This window comes from Mya arenaria, chromosome 8, assembly GCF_026914265.1.
Source record: "Mya arenaria isolate MELC-2E11 chromosome 8, ASM2691426v1".
NCBI lineage: Eukaryota > Metazoa > Mollusca > Bivalvia > Myida > Myidae > Mya > Mya arenaria.
Window position 1 is genome coordinate 63,150,123 of NC_069129.1, and position 17,730 is coordinate 63,167,852.

The 17,730-nt window shown below is 36.9% G+C and overlaps 1 protein-coding gene across 2 annotated transcripts; it reads left to right on the forward strand.

Annotated features, from left to right (window-relative positions):
* The first annotated feature begins 1,665 nt into the window (after positions 1 to 1,665).
* Positions 1,666 to 16,651, forward strand: LOC128243463 (sodium- and chloride-dependent glycine transporter 2-like). Of its 2 annotated transcripts, none has more exons than XM_052961253.1 (13): positions 1,666 to 2,097; positions 4,596 to 4,727; positions 5,523 to 5,814; positions 7,082 to 7,214; positions 7,381 to 7,515; positions 8,171 to 8,274; positions 8,499 to 8,623; positions 9,133 to 9,245; positions 10,383 to 10,517; positions 14,032 to 14,131; positions 14,573 to 14,673; positions 15,442 to 15,609; positions 15,952 to 16,651. In XM_052961253.1, the coding sequence occupies exons 1-13, from the start codon at positions 1,875 to 1,877 to the stop codon at positions 16,165 to 16,167; spliced, it is 1,977 nt and encodes a 658-aa protein (XP_052817213.1). In that variant the 5' UTR covers positions 1,666 to 1,874; the 3' UTR covers positions 16,168 to 16,651. The 2 variants fall into 2 exon arrangements, with proteins under 2 accessions (XP_052817213.1, XP_052817214.1); XM_052961254.1 differs by having other exon boundaries at positions 1,924 to 2,030.
* Positions 16,652 to 17,730: the final 1,079 nt, after the last annotated feature.

Here is a 17,730-nt window from a genome sequence, read left to right on the forward strand (position 1 = left end):
AACTCAAGCAATGTTTTGCGCACTGTCAAATAAACCGCGCCCACATCTTGTATTTAATTCAACAACACTCACTTATTACGACACACACAAACACTTAGGGGTCACTCTAAGTTCTGACGGAACCTGGCATCAACATATTGAAAACATAATTGCTTCTACAAAAAAGGTTCTTGGTTCAATGCAAGCTCTCAAATTTAAACTTCGTCGAAAATCTCTCAATCAAATTTATCTTTCCTACTTAAGACCAATCCTTGAATATGCTTCAGTAGTATGGTATAATTGAACTGAATATGAAAAAGAAACACTCGAGAAACTTCAATATGAGGCAGCTAGAATTGTTACAGGTCTTACACGGTCTGTGTCAATTGCAAACTTGATTAAAGAAATTGGTTGGATTTCCTTATCGGATAGAAGAACAATGCAAAAACTCATCCTAGTCTATAAATATAAAAGTGGAGAACTACCATCTTATCTATCGCAGCTCTTCCCAATGACCGTAAATGACGCTAACCCTTATAGTCTACGAAGCAGTGAAAATTTAGTAACACTTAATAGGAGATTAGAAATCTACAGTCGTTCAACAATTCCTTCTGCCATCTCATTGTGGAATAAACTCGATGTAGACACAAGACACTCGCCTTCACTCTCGTCTTTCAAGCACAATTTACAACAAAGGTTTAAAGGGCCTGATGTTCCATCGTTATTTGTCTGTGGAGAACGCCGCTGGTCGGTCTATCATGCACGCATAAGAAATAACTGCAGTGATCTCAATTCAGACTTGTTTAATAATCACATTAGAGACTCTCCGTTAAGTGGTCACTGTAATACTGAAGAAAATGCCGAACATTACTTCTTTAACTGCTCACTATTTATAGTCGAAAGGCAGATACTTTTTCGTAGCACTAGACAATTTCATCCTTTGAGCACTAACAAACTACTTAACGGATCTTCTAACCTCTCTAATGATGATAATGTTGTAATATTTACGGAAGTGCACCACTATATAAAGTACAGTAATCGCTTCTTAGACACTCCACAGTAAGCACAAGGAGCATTCCACCTCTCTCATCTTTCACTTTTTCTCTCTTGATATCTCTAGCTCTTCTCTTCAATCTTTTTTTTTACACTTAGCTAAACTTCTACTTTATCTGTTATTATTTATTGCATTATACGATTTATTAATTAGAAATATTTTGTATCGTAGTTATTTGACACATTATTCTTATTCCTATGTATATGAACATTACATAAATGCATGAATTGGTTTCATAGTTTATGTGACAACGTAATCATTTTTGCTTTTCATGTTTCATGTGACATTTTGTGAATTTTACCGTAACTGATGTTGGTAAAACTCGTGGCCCAATCCCTTTGCATGTCCTTTTTATTTGTATGTAAGCTTTGTTACATTGCACTGTTTCTGTTCCTTTGTTGTTATCATCATCATATGATGTGTAAATGTATCGTCATGCAATAAAATATGTTTAAACTAAACTAAAATTAGTGAAATGACTATTCCTTCTTTTGTTATTTATCAAAGAGATTGTCTATTTTTATATTAATTGAATTGATTATCGATTACCATTAAGGTTAATTTTGTTGACTCAAACAATGCGCTAATTGACTTCAACGTCATTCGGGCGTGTGTGTTTTTGCTTTTTAAAACATGTGCAGTTTATCGTAATAAGCCTTGTCGGCAGTATATTACGTATCGTAACTTTATACAATGTGAAAGTGCGTATCATGACTAATATATTTATTGTTTTCTGCAACACCATTCGTCTGGCGGAACTATAGTTTTAATTCCAGGATATGTATGTGGTTATTTTCATTCCGAATTAAATACTATTTTAATTCAAAAATATAATTATAAAATGTCGGACTCGAGTACAGAGTTAGGTGATATGCTGCCGGAAACCAACGGGAAAGGACCGGAAGTGGGTGCAGACTCCTCAGAGGAGAGCAGTAGCGCGGACTCGGGGGACCGGAAGCCACAGTTTTCCGGCCCTTGCAGCTTCCTGGTGTCACTGGTAGGCTACTCCATGGGAACATCCGATTTCTGGCGGTTTCCCTACCTCGTGTTTAGAAACGGCGGAGGTAGGCGATGTGTTTGCTTCAAGAGTAGTTATACATAATTATGTAATAATACTAATACTAATACTAACACTAATAATAATAATAATAATAATAATAATAATAATAATAATAAATAATTATATTAATCATAATAATAAAAATTATAAAATAATAATAATAATAATAATAATAATAATAATAATAATAATAATAGTAATAATACTAAGAAGAATTATATTGAGTTACTTTCGCTCAAGGGCGGGTCCAGGATATGGCAGTCTCGCTATCAATACTGGGTTTTCCGCATGTCTAAAACATAAGGCTACATTTAGTTACAGGAATACATATTTGGCAGTCATCTTTACACACAAATTGTAATACCGGCGCCGTGACGTTACACTTATGGTGGTTGTTTGGATGCCCGTTCCTTGATGAGAATTATATGTCAAGCTCGTACTTAGTATATCTATATATAGTTCTGACATTTAATACATGTCCTTGTCACTCACAGCGGTTTATCATTCACATGCTAGCCTCTCCTTATTCCGGAGCAATAGCAATATGAAGCATTTGTCTACACGAGCCTCATTTGCATTACCGAATGCCCCTTCTGATAGGGTTGAAACGTGATTATGTGCTCCTCCTTCAGCTCCCTCACACAGAAATGTTTTGGCTATTTTTACTCTGAAATGGCGCATGCTGTTGTATTCTATTCATATTGACATACAAAAAGCTTCATTTGACAATAGCAAATAGCAATACAATGCCCTTGTATAACGCCATACTTCCCTTAATACCATTCTATAATCTCCTATAGAAAACATCAAACTCAATACTTTTCAATGGTATTATTTTGGAATTCTCAGTAAAGCCTTTGGGAAACCGATTAACACAAGCAGCACAAACTTGCAACATGAGCAAAGTATGTCTCGTTAACAACGTGCTTGCAAAATATGAAGCTTACAGACGTGGTCGATTGGCCGAGAAAAAACTGAGATAAAACCCTCCTTCCGGGAAAAACTCAGAAACCTCTACCCGTTTGTCATCCAGATTTAGAGGAATTGTCTCGTATCACTAGATGTCGGGCCTCATCACCCGTAAGCTCCTTAATAATTTAAATTATGTATAAAAAACATATCATTTATATGATTCACGTATACGTACTATATCAAGTTATACAATTGTCAAATACAACGCTTTGTGTACAAGTGAGAAAAAATAGATCATTTATATGATGAAATTGCATAATAACAGAAAACATTCGCCTTAAACATTTGCTTGTAAAATTTAACAATCAATTGTATCGATTTGAACGTATCGAGCGCTGAATGCCTTTACATTCATACACGCCCGAAATACGCATGCATATAAATGACTCGTGTCTATAAAACGCCACCTGTGGTTATTCCATTACAAACAAGGGAAAATATTTTTTCTTCTAATTCGTTTTACTCAAACGCAGAAAATAATATTTCTGTATCGCAAAATGTGTTCATTGTCGCTCGTAATCTGGGGGTCCAACGTTGATTTTTATTTATGAATTTTAAGCCAGTGCGGAACAAAATGACGGATGATTTCAGTATTTTTTTATTTTTGAAGGATAATTTGACCTGGAATGTAGTGTTATATCACTGTTATCGTAATATAAATACGCCTAACCGGAAGCCAGACGCGTGAGCTCCTCTTTTTTAGCTTTGTTTCTATGGGTCTTATTATTATGTATAAGCTGAAAGATGTCGTTATTTATATAGGTAAATGTTTAAATCATATTTATATTACTACTTTTTACGCCGCCGAGTATATTTTCATGTTATTTTTCTTTTGTCTTACCTGCACTGTGCCCTAAACAAGACACTCCTTGTTTTAAGTCGGTTTAATCCGTATATATATTCCAATAAACAGCTCGTGGAGCTCACGATCTGTCGACATTTGTGCAACAATATATGACAAAAATTGTTGGCCTGTATATATTATATAAACAGATTAAACAAAATAAAAAATATCAAGGCCTTAAAGCTGCACTCTCACAGATTGAACGTTTTGACAACTTTATGGTTTGTCTTGGAACGAGCCAATTGATGCGAAAATGCATGGAAACCAATGATATAAGACCGCAGATTTTCATATTTTTACGATGTTAAAGCATTTTTATTAAACCGTTAGTAACGCTTCTGCGATCTGATCTTTTGTCAGCAGTTTTATATCACTGGTTTGCAGATATTTTCATAAAATTGGCTCATTCGAAGACAAAAAATAAAACAGTTGTCAAAACAGTGAATCTGTTACAGTGATGCTTTAAACGATTAACTTAAGATTGATCAAACATTTTGTTACTTAACTAATATCATATATGACATCATATATCAAAAGTGAATCTAAAATTTAAACAATATGACCATTAAATGTAAATATATTTACATATTATATCAAATACCTTATACTGTTTGAACACCTGAATCGTCTCAGGGTTATTTGGTCTGCAAACACCTAACTTGTACAACTTCTTTAATGTCATACAGGTGCGTTCCTCATCCCGTTCCTGTTATTCATGATGATATGCGGCCTGCCCATGATGTTTCTTGAAGTGACTACTGCCCAGTTCTCGGGGAAAGGACCCATGGGCGTTTGGGACCTCGCTCCATTCTTTCGGGGTCAGTAGTGAATGATGTCCTTAAAAGTAACATAATCCGTCGATAATGTAACATAACTATGGTGTTTATTACTAACAATCCTCATGTATTTGGTTAAGACTCTTTAACTAGCACAACTTACATCGTCCCCACCACAAGTCCTACCAGTGTCTGCATGCGTTTATGTTTTGTAAACACAGCAAGTCCTACCAGTGTCTGCATGCGTTTATGTTGTGTAAAACACAACAAGTATAATCAATGTCTGCATGCGTTTATTTTGTGTAAACACAACAAGTCCTACCAGTGTCTGCATGCGTTTATGTTGTGTAAAACACAACAAGTATAATCAATGTCTGCATGCGTTTATGTTGTGTAAACACAACAAGTCCTACCAGTGTCTGCATGCGTTTATGTTGTGTAAACACAACAAGTCCTACCAGTGTCTGCATGCGTTTATGTTGTGTAAAACACAACAAGTATATTCAATGTCTGCATGCGTTTATGTTGTGTAAACACAACAAATCCTACCAGTGTCTGCATGCGTTTATCTTATGTAAAGCAGCACAAGTCCTACCAATGTCTGCATGTATACGTTTATGTTGTGTTTAGCAGCACAAGTCCTACCAGTGTCTGCATGCGTTTGTATATGTTGTGTAAACACAACAAGTCTTACCCATGTATGCATTCGTTTATGTTGTGTAAATATTATTAGTCGTGCCAGTGTATGCATGCGTTTATGTTGTGTAAAATACAACAAGTCTTACCAGTGTCCACATGCGTTTATAGTGGTTGCATGCGTTTATGTTGCGTATTCAGGAATCGGCTACACTCTGTTTGTCATCAACATCGTAAATAGCATCTACTACAACGTGCTTCGCGCGTGGATCCTCGAGTACTTCGTGCGCAGTTTCCGGTCTGAGCTGCCCTGGGCCTCATGTAACAACGATTGGAACAGGGACGGCTGTATCCCGGCCACAAAGATCGTCAACGACACGGTTGCAGTGGGTGTCGCCGGGGAGCATACCACTGTGAACTATAATATGACGTCATACACACATTCTGACGACAATAATCGAACTATGATGACGTCAGCAGAACAGTTCTGGCAGTGAGTAACCATTGTTAATATTGATTGATGATTTGCAGTAGACACGTTCAGGGAATATTCGGTACCTTTATATGGCTTTTCATAGTATCGTCATGTTTAGGTTTTAGAGAATTCATTCTATAAGTTTGATTAAATATATGCTGATTTGATGGATTCGGAGTAACCTCTTACTGATACTAAGCTACTAAAATACTTGTCTTAACACAATATCAGTCAAAATGCTGAGATAGTCAGTAAATGAATTATTATTTGGGGGAAACCATGTTCACTCATGATCTCTTGTGTTTCGTACTATGGACCATTGATTTAATTACTCGAATTACCAGACAGCGAAGGACAAAGACAACCAAGGTATTGACAATTGTTATTGCAAGGTTTGCAATTATAGTTCTAACTGAGAACATATAAGCTTTGTTCATAAGACTTCGGTCGTGTTGTGCCTTTTGGACACGCTCTACATACTTCGACAAAATATTTTTTTTTATCTTGCAAGTACACATGCTGACTTGCGATTTAAAAAACATACTACTCTATCAAACGTCATAATGAGAGATGTCTGTGTCCGCTACTTAAGAGGTGATTAGTCGTGAGTATTTGACATGTCTTCACAATCGAACAGAAACTAATCATTAGTTTTAACATAAAACCACTTTCGACTTTGGTTGGGTGTGCATGAGTGGTTGATTGGTGCGTCATTACTGATTCATGACAGCCATTGAGCGTTATCAGATTTCAAAAACGTCTTTATCAATCTCTAGATAATGTCTAAACAATGGTGTAGAATGAAGAAGAATCATAGGTCATAGGTTTTCTCTCTTTTGCATGTCACTTAAATTAGTACTTATTGTAAAGATCTATACGAATGTCTATGTGTCAATACCATTGAAGTAAGAACAGAGGTAAAACAATGACGGAATGACAACGGGGGTTTGGAGGTGTCTTAAAGGTGAACTGATCTGTTCCGTAATACTTTAACATTAGACTTCGATTTCAGCAAACTCATCAAATAGCATCACATTCTTTATGGATCGATAGTTACAATGTCGGATTGCCTTGTTGTCCCTGTGATTGGTTCAATTAAAAGGCCAGGGGTGGGGGAGGGCGTGGACAGGTATCATTATATGAAAGAGGCTCAACAAACTTTTCATCGAGCTTTACTGAAATATATAGACTGTCCTTGTTGGTCTGAAGTTTACCCGGGACATGCGCCGGAACATTGAAGAGCCAGCGCTAAATGTGTCCATCTACGCATAACTTGACGTTTCAGATACGAGGTTCTGCAGTTGTCTCCGGGATTGGGTCACATGGACGGCATGCTATGGAACTTTGTCCTGTACGTGTTCATCTGGCGGTTTCTCGTCACCCTCTGCATGCTCAAGAGCATCAAGTCAATTGAAAAGGTTTAAATGATCATTTGTCAGTTGCTGTTTGATCTTTGCCCACAGACGTAAGTAGTAAAATAAGTCAAATTGGTTGCCAATTTTTGCGAAGTGTTTATGACATGCTAGCGTACTACTCTGTTTCATTAAAATATGTACCGTAGACCAACTCATTGCATATGTGCAGGTGATGTACGTGACAGTGTTTTTGCCGCTGGTTCTAATGCTGGCCATCTGGATCCGCGCGCTCATGTTGGAGGGGTCCGTTATGGGAATGCTGTACTACCTCACTCCAACCTTCGACAGGATCACGGACGTCAAGGTCGGTGAAGAGTGCGGGAAATAAGCAGTACAATACAGGTCATGTTCTAAAAGTTGTTTAAGCTAATGCTTAGCAGTTTATTTTAGAATGACACACTTGGGTTGCCACCCAAACAATACCAGTTACAGACTTGTTGACACCTTAAATACAAGTGTAAACCCTTAATCAGGGGCGGTTCAGGATTATATGGGGCGCGATATGGGTTTGCAACCATGGACATGTGCCCCCTCCCCCTGGACCGAATTATATATTGTTCTATTTTGTGTAAGGGTTTGGCTATGTTTTGTCTGTATTGGTGCATTTTGTAGTCTTATTTTGTAGTCTTTTATTCTACGATAGTGTATATGTATTGACATAAAAGTGTTAACTTGGTCAAGTTTAGGGGATGGCCTCCGTAACCCCCCCCCCCCATCGAATCTGCTGATTGTAATGCATAAATGCAAAGCCGTTCGTCAAATGTCTCCAAGTACTTCATGAGCTTTGTATATTCAACTCTTTAACAGCCACAATGTCAGCGAAGATCTGTCGCGAGTGAAATCTATTTGAAATAACGTTGTGTTTTAACTGTATAATACTATATAGGCGATACCAGATGATTGAAATTATCTAAATGAACATAATTGATGTTACCAAATATATTCCCATGGTTCCAAAGGTTTGGGTGGAGGCGGCGATGATGGCGGCGTACACGCTGGGCCCGGGCTGGGGAACCATACCCATGATCGCTAGCCACAACAGCTTCAGGGGAAACACAGTCAGGTACCACACGCAATCCTAACCATACGTGTTCAAAGGCATCTCTTAATATACATAATCCCTGTATCATTTATAAATTACATTACAGTTTTGCTGAACACATACACTGAGTATCCTAAGTGATGATTTTCTTTAAGCAACGCCAGATGCAAGAAATCCGTGACGAATGAAAACTTACACTTATTATTATTAACAGAGTTTTAAAATATGTGTGTACTTTTATCCAGGTATTCTGTCGTATCCACCGTATTGGACTTTTTCTCCGCTGTTTTCAACGGGCTGATCTGTTTCGCCGTCCTCGGCGTGATGGCGCACGACAGCGGCCTTGACCTTGAAAAAACAGTCACCTCCGGTAGGCGGCCAAAGTTTCTTATTTTATGTTGATTTAAAAGTCTAATGTGATACCTTTGCTAAATAAAAAAACTAGCTTAGGGCCGGTCGTCAGTTTGTAAGACCGCCGAATATCCTAGATCGAAGATTTTTACGCAAATGGATCACGTGGAGATCTGCTTGATGTATTATATTATATTGCATTGCATTGTATTTTATTTTATTTTATTGTATTGTATTGTATTGTATTGTATTGTATTGCATTGCATTGCATTGTTTTGTATTGTATTGTATTGTATTGTATTGTATTGCATTGCATTGCATTGCATTGTTTTGTATTGTATTGTATTGTATTGTATTGTATTGTATTGCATTGCATTGCATTGTATTGTATTGTATTGTATTGTATTGTATTGTATTGTATTGTATTGATTCAAAAGAAATCCCACGATCAAATGCAAGGAGATGCGTTACAGAAATCCATGAACAAAACAAATAAGAAAGTCTACCCATATGTATATAATACCCCAGGTCTGTCGCTGGGTTTCACCGTCTACCCGACGGCATTCACTTACTTCCCGCTAGGCCAACTGTGGTCGGCACTGTTTTTCATCAACCTAATCTTCGTTGGTCTGGATTCCCAGGTAAGGCGGGTTACAACTCCTCTAGTATTGCAGACTGAACTATTTTAGTCACCGCCCATTTCACTTAACTAACAAATCGCACCGCCAATGCCATAGTTAGATAGATATATAGTTTCTGTGGTTATTTTTAAGATGCGATTATATGTGTTGTTATGCCTCCTTCGAGGAACATGTATAGGTATGTAAACAGATAGGTCAGTTGGTTGGTCTGACGGCCGGTCGGTTATGTTTGACGATAGACCATCTCTTGTCCACATTATACATTTAGAATAGTTTGGCATATGATCAGGGAACTTCAGTGGTATGGTTGCACTCCTTTAGGAGATACTCTGATTTGTTTGGAGAGTCAGTGTCATTCTCAAAAAATGTAAACTGTCCGCACAATAACTCAAGAACTGTATGACCTAGAACTATCTGGTCTTTAAATATTTGATTCACTTGAATGTATGTTATGTCTTTGAATCCTCAATTTGAGCCTCTGAAATGTATTGTCTTTATCAATTACCTTAATTTTTTCATGTTGTGCATGAATTTGTGTGAATAAATGTGTTGACTTGACTTGACTAGAACAATGAAACTTGAATTTTCTCTGGAGGTTGCCCTAGACCAATTGATGAACCCAATGGGAAAGATTTCTAGGTGGGACTGGCTTCCTTATACCGTTATGTGACCCGTGGACTTGTCTTACCTGTATCATTATGTGACCCGTGGACTTGGCTTATCTGTATCATTATATGACACGTTGACCAGGCTTTCCTGTATCAAAACGTGACACGTGAACTTGGTTTTTCTGTATTATTATGTGACAGGTGGGACTGGCTTCCCTGTACCGGTAATTTGACTTTTATGACTAGCTTCCCATTCTGTTTTGTTTCTCGCTCATACTGCTTGTGCCGCATAAATTTACGCTTCATTGGGAAGTTTTGCTTCATATTCAAATAATTAAAATCGCAATTCGAAAGATTTGGAAATGGGTCTCAGTGTTTAAGCGCTTTCGGTGTTAAACTCCGGATGAAAGGTATCCGCGTAAATGGGACTGTTTGTTTTCAATGTGGCAATGGTTGTATGCACTATGTTCACGCATCTTTTATCACTTTTAGCACTTTGATTTCATTACCTTGGCATATCTGTTGACAGGTGTTGTCCACGGAGACGTTAATGAGCTGTTTGGAGTATCTGGTTCCTCGTTGGTTGAGAGGAAAGAGGCGGCTTTGCGCAGTGGTCGTCATCAATATAATCGCCTTCATTCTCACTTTGCCCTTCTGTACCAGGGTAAGTGGGATCCAAATGCCCGTGTCATAGTGATTGCAGCTGCAGCTCGAGTTGAAATTGAAATTACAAGCGAGCGCTTCAGCACGTATGTTTAATTTTCAATCATGGTAATGGGGATGAGGTAACTTTTTGGTACCATGCTCTCTAGGCCAATGTTAAATAACTAGCGTGCATGTAAGTGAAAGGCGTTTTGATTTATTCATATCATAGTTATAGAACGATTGATGTCCGCCTACATGTTACTGTTCCGATATGGGCGTTAAAGTATAGAGAAAACTCTCTACCATGGTACAAACGTTCGATGTATCACTCAGCTTGCCCTAAGGTTTTTATAAAAACAGTCGCGGCATTATTGATAGTCGTTGTATTTTCCCTGTATCTATTGTCCTGACTCGACGGCGGTAGTAACGGCGTGACGAGTGATGACGCCTTTAAAAATGGCACTAAAGACGCCAATATCACAAATTAAGTTTTTTTTTAACTGAATCTGAAGCAGTACTACCTTCGGAGAATTTCAGTGGAAAGAAAATCAGAAATATCTCATTGTTTGGCGTTGCTATGGCATTTTGCTAAATAAAGGTACATGCAAAATAAAATGAAATTGCTTGCAAAATTAAGGTATTTATAAACAAAAATTCAAATGATGTTTCTTTATTGATTTAATACTAATACTTTAAAAACACACTTGATGGAAAACAATAGATTAATTGTGTCATGACAACAACAAAAACAATCATCAATCAAAATATGTTGCTATGGCAACTGGTGTCTAAATCCATCTTTAAATAACTAAAAGCATTTTACTTCCAAAACAATTTCAGATAAAATTGTGTTATTTTAGTTTAATATCATATCATTTTATGGCAACATAGCGTCTACGAAAAACAGTATCAAAAAGATGTTTTGTATTTCATTATCGAATGAATACAAAATATTATCATTAGCAACAATAACTGTTATTCCAAACAAACAATTTAAAATCAAAATGATTACTTGTGTGGTCCATACCCAAATTACTACAAACTGTTCAAGATTTTAAAAAAGATTGCCGTGGTTTATAATTTAAAGTCCCAATGCCACTTAGGGCTTCAATAATTAGTTAAAAAAATAAAGTGCGTATATAACTATAATAAAGACTCATATAATGTCTGTTAAAACCCCGAGGCCACACGATGCTTTATTAATCAGAAATGGATGGGAAATACAAAGGGATCCTCTGACTCGACCACTGACTCAATATATACTTATGAGGTATATACATTTAAAGAGAATAACGCTTTGCACAAACGATATCAAGGAAGTTGCCTTTTTGATGCTTTAGACTGAAGAAATAACTGGAGATATACTGTCATTGAACATTTCCAAATGAACATTACCATGAAGAAAAAAGCTCCTGTTTCTAAAATAAATGTGATATTTTTTCGAATGAAAAATTATCAATGTTGTTCAGTGAAAAAATGGCCGATAAATGTGTCTATACTAATTGTCTTAATATATCATTTTTCTTCATTTGAATATGATTAAGCTTTCGATTGAAATAGTTTATGAAAATAACACTGCAAGTATGGTTACCTTTAAAAATATGAATACACAGTTTTACCAATAACTTTTTCGTTAAGATATGGCAAGCATTTGTATATACAACCACATTTTTTGTATAAAGGAAATCACGTGAAAAGCAAATTTCGTAATGACGTTGTGCGCGCTTAATTTAGATTATGCATTCGGTTTTGTTGCATTTTTTAATTGCGATAATTGCACTTTTTTTATCAATCTTAAGGTTAAGAAAGGTTAAAAAGGTAAAGATAAGTCATTACGATATACAAAAAAATGCATCACTAAAACATACTGTGATTTTAAGAAAATGTTGTTTTGTTCTACATTTAGATAATATTTTATGCTATAGCATGCTTAAGGAATGTTTGTTTTAGTAGATATGTATTAAAGAATGTGTTTAATTTATAAAGTTTTAACTTCCAAAAACGTAAGACATATATGATAATCTATAGCATTTCATTTTATATAGGCAGATATACATTCGGAACTCCTCGGCCATTTTTTTCAAAAACAACCTCGGATGTATGCAGGTACATCAGTTGAAGTAGTTCGTAAAATTTTGAATTATATCATTAATTAAATGTAATGTTCTAGAGTTGTATTTATTGATCTAAGTTTAAATTGATTGCCATTGAATTGTATTATTGCAACCATAATTAAGAATCCCAAGAGTTAAGTCACAAAGTTTATTTGCTAAATAAAATTACTACGCGATCTACTTGCAGCGGACTTAAACGTACCACTTTTTGAGTATGTAAACCGTCCAAATACATCCGAGGTTGTTTTCGATAAAATGGCCGAGGAGCTCCGAATGGGCAGATATATAAGCAGAACGGTGCACATGTTGCTTTCTATTAGTGCTACCAAAAAGGACAGGGTGCATGATCCCTCTATAACTCTGTGGTTAAAACCCTTCCTTATACACACTTAATATTTACATTTGAGCTCAGGAGAACAAACAAATATTAGTGATGAAGTTTTTACATTATGTTGTTTGTTTCAGAGCCATGACGATACAGTGTTGCGTGTTATGTTAGTTTTAAGATTGATTATAACCCCAAAATGGGACGATAAAATAGTTTACTGCTGTGCAACTGAAGAAAGTTGTTTGATTGCTCCTTCACAAAGTAAACTACTCTTATCATCAATATTAAATCCTTGCAAAATAAATGATGTATGAAACATTGTATGTAGCGAAAGCATGTTTGATGTATTATGGTAAACACCAAAACAGGTCCCAGGTACATATACATGTTCTGTCCCAGTTGTACAGTGAGTTATAAGATTGATGTGCCTAGCTACATGTAGACTGATATGTGGTGTGTTTTGTTTATTTCTTGTATCAACATTTATCTAACGTATTTTATTTATAAATTTGAAATAAAGTTATTTTATCTATACAAATGCATTTGTATTCAACCTTCTTCAATAATTTTGATACATATGTTACTGATTGTGGTGTGAGGTGGTGGTTAAGATACATACTGAATAAAGCTAAAGTGGCGGAAATGTCAAACCTGGATTAAGTGGCCACCTGTCTTAAGCAGTCACTTTCATCATTTCCCAAGGGTGGCCGCTTAATACAGGTTTGACTGTATTGTCAAATCATCTAATTCAAAACCCAAATGAATCACACTCTTCAGAAACTATATATACAATATTTCTTTATCATATTTCTAATTATATTTTAAATATAACTTTTTCACAGCTTACCTTACAATTAGTTTAAAAGAAAACTGATTCTTGATTCGTCTGAAACATGTTTTGCAGATTTCACACACTTTATTATGTAGTCGTGGTGTCGTACTTGTAGAACGCCGTGCAATACCATAGCACGTCAGCCCTTCTTGAGAAAGGTGCAAGCTCGTGTCCGACAGTTCATATTCCACACAGGGATGCAATATCAATCATTGCAGTTATTATCCTCCCTGTTTGGTCACTGTACTGTGTTTTATAGGGCGGGATGTACATCTTCCAGTGGTTGGATTGGTACGCCGCAGCGTGGACCATCCTGTTTGTGTGCCTCACTGAGTGTGTCGTCATCACCTGGGTCTACGGTAAGTTGACGTCATTACCATACTCTTGTTTTGGTGAACTACATGCACTCTAATTAAAATCATATTATGCTTCATTACATTACGCTGTAATTTTACGTAGATTGTGAACTATATGTATTTTTCTTAAACGTTTTAAGAAAGAAGGAACGACTAGCGTCCTGTTTTTGCATACTTCAGTACACAGTATACCATATGTACTCGTGATGGTATTTGCAGAGGCTTGTGCAAGACCATTATCAGTAACTGGTGTGTTAAAGGCCTGATCATTCCTCCAGAATGTTTTCGGTTGTCTCTTCGAACAGCAGAGCTCTGCTGAACAGAGATTAATGTGTCCCGTTCTCCTGAGGTCCGCGGTCTGAAGCAGTCTACAAACCCGTAATGTTGTAGCAAGCCGATTTCATAAAATTTGCTTTAAGTATAACAGCTTTTTATGTATTACAGGTTTGCCACGTCTGAGCCGGGACGTTGAACTAATGACCGGGAGTCCAATCCCGGCTATCCTCAGGTGCAATGCATCGGTTGTAGCGCCAATACTCATTCTGGTAATTACAGCAAGTATGCGACAGATCAGAGTTACGTTTATGTATGCTGGTAACTGTGCGACAGATCAGAGTTACGTTTATGTATGCTGGTAACTGTGCGACAGATCAGAGTTACGTTTATGTATGCTGGTAACTCTAAGACAGATCAGAGTTACGTTTATGTATGCTGGTAACTCTAAGACAGATCAGAGTTACGTTTATGTATGCTGGTAACTCTAAGACAGATCAGAGTTACGTTTATGTATGCTGGCAACTCTAAGACAGATCAGAGTTACGTTTATGTATGCTGGCAACTCTAAGACAGATCAGAGTTACGTTTATGTTTGCTGGCAACTCTTAGACAGATCAGAGTTACGTTTATGTATGCTGGTAACTCTAAGACAGATCAGAGTTACGTTTATGTATGCTGGCAAGTATGCTGGTAACTACGCGACAGATCAGAGATACGTGTGTTTATGCCGGTAACTATGCGACAGATCAGAGATACGTGTGTTTATGCTGGTAACTATGCGACAGATCAGAGTTACGTTTATGTATGCTGGTAACTATGCGACAGATTATAGTTACATGCTCAGATCAGAGTTACGTTTATGTGTGCTGGCAACAGTGCGACAGATCAGAGTCACGTTTATGTGTGCTGGCAACTGTGCGACAAATCAGAGTTACATTTATGAATGCTGGCACGTTTGCGAGAAACCCATATACACGTTAAATAGGTATATTGTATGAGTCAAAGGAAGTTTTGAGAACACTTGTCCTTATTTGCAGGTGCTGATCGTGGTCTCGTTTTCCCGGTATTCACCCCCTACCTACGGGTCGTACACGTATCCCCCGTGGGCGGAGGCTCTTGGCTGGGCACTCGCACTCGCCATCATCTCACCAATTGTTATATGTTTCGTGTTCAGATTTGGGAGGTCTAGGGGTTCATGTGGCAAGGTAGGTTTTAAAGTATCAAGCAAAAAAATCAGCAATAGTTTTGCTCGAAAATCGACCCAAGTCGAATTCCTAGTAACACACAATATAAATATTTATTAATAAGTTTAACCATCTAATATATTTATATTTTATAAATATATGATATATATTAATTTGGCGCCTGTGAATTTACATTTAAAACAACTATTATTGAATTAAGATTTGCGACGTGCATTGTTTTAGGTTTATTCTATGATGGTCAAGATGAGCGACATCAATTATTTGCCCCCAATCTTGAAGTATTTGAAGTATATAGCCTTTAGATATTAGTACATTCTATAAAGTGTTTTTAATTTGTTTCAGCGTGTCGAGGACATGACCACTCCCGCGCCCGAATGGAAGCCGAACGACACGTCAAAAGTTTCATATGGTGACGTTCACATTCCGTGGACGTTTACGTCAACGTTGATTTTTAACATCACTGGACGTCAACGCAAACATTACGATAATGCTCAAAATCAAGAAGCCTCCAAACACGAGTTGTCTCCCCTTTACAAGACTGATCAGCCAATAGCATGATCAAACTTTCGCATATAAATTCTAAATTTTGTATTAAATTTTCTGTGTCGATAGATGCTCATATGTGTACAATGTATTTACTATTGTTTCAAGACATGTTGAATAGTTATTTACCGGATCCGGAAATACTCATAGACAATAGTAAGCCCATATATTTTACCATACCGCATTGCACACTGGTAGACTGATGATCGTGCTGTCATTACAGTGTCTGTTTTAGCCTACTTCCTTCATTTTAAAATGAGTATATCATAGTAAGTGTCACAACTGGTGATCTGCCCAGAATAAAGTTTATTTCATTGTTATACAGGTTATACCAGTATGTTACATACCGGCTGGCATCATTGTTGTTAATTTGATCTTAATCTATTGTAATTCATTGAAATAGTTTTTGTAGAACGTCCACACATGAAAATAATGTAATAGTTTGAATGCGTCTGTTTTATCTTTCGTTTGAAATGCTCAACTACCTTTTTAGTATTAAAAATAGAAAATAAATACACAAGTTTTCTATTAAATGATTGATCTTAATCTTGTTAATACATTTGTGGCGAGTGCGTCACACAATACTACAAAGCGTCGGAGTTTTCATTACCGGCAAGCATACATTAGTTCAGTATGTATGCATTATATTGACAAACATGTATTATATCGATATGCATGCATTATGTCGCAAGCATATAATTATTATGTCGGTAAGCATGCGTTATATCGACAAGCATGCATCATGTCGACAAGCATGCATCATGTCGGCAAGCATGCATTATACCGGCAAGCATGCATTATATCATCAAGCATGCATTATATCGGAAAGCATGCATTATATCGACAAGCATAAGTTACATCAACAAGCATGCATTATGTCGGCAAGCATGCATTATACCGAAAAGAATGCATTATGTCGGCATTATGACAAGCATGCATTACCTCGTAAAGCATGCATAATGTCGGCAAAGATGCATTATGTCTGCAAGCATGCATTATATCGACAAACATGCATTATGTCTGCAAGCATGCATTATATCGACAAACATGCATTATGTCGGCAAACATGCATTATGTCGGCAAGTATGCATTACATCGACAAACATTTGTCGGCAAGCATTCTTTATGTCGGCAAGTATGCATTATGTCAGCAAGCATGCGTTACATCGACAAGTATGCGTTATGTCGGCAAGCATGCATTATGTCGGCAAATATGCATTATTTCGGCAAGTATGCATTATTTCGGTAAGCATGCATAACATCGACAAGCATGCATTTTGTCGGCAAGTATGCATTATGTCGGCAAGCATGCGTTACATCGACAAGCATGCATTATGTCGGCAAGCATGCATTATGTCGGTAAACATGCATTATGTCGGCAAGTATGCATTATGTCGGCAAGCATGCATTATGTCGGCAAATATTCATTATTTCGGCAAGCATGCATTACATCGGCAAGCATGCATTATATCAGCAAGCATGCATTATATCGGCAAGCATGCATTACATCGAAAACCATGCATTATGTCAGCAAGCATGCATTATGTCTGCACGCATGAATTATGTTGGCAATCATGT

Excerpts from the sequence above, each read along its gene's own strand:
- LOC128243463 (XM_052961253.1), top strand. The coding sequence starts at position 1,875 with ATGTCGGACTCGAGTACAGAGTTAGGTGATATGCTGCCGGAAACCAAC. Across the intron at positions 7,215-7,380 it reads GCATCAAGTCAATTGAAAAG|GTGATGTACGTGACAGTGTT; the intron begins GTTTAAATGATC and ends GCATATGTGCAG. Across the intron at positions 10,518-14,031 it reads CTTTGCCCTTCTGTACCAGG|GGCGGGATGTACATCTTCCA; the intron begins GTAAGTGGGATC and ends TGTGTTTTATAG.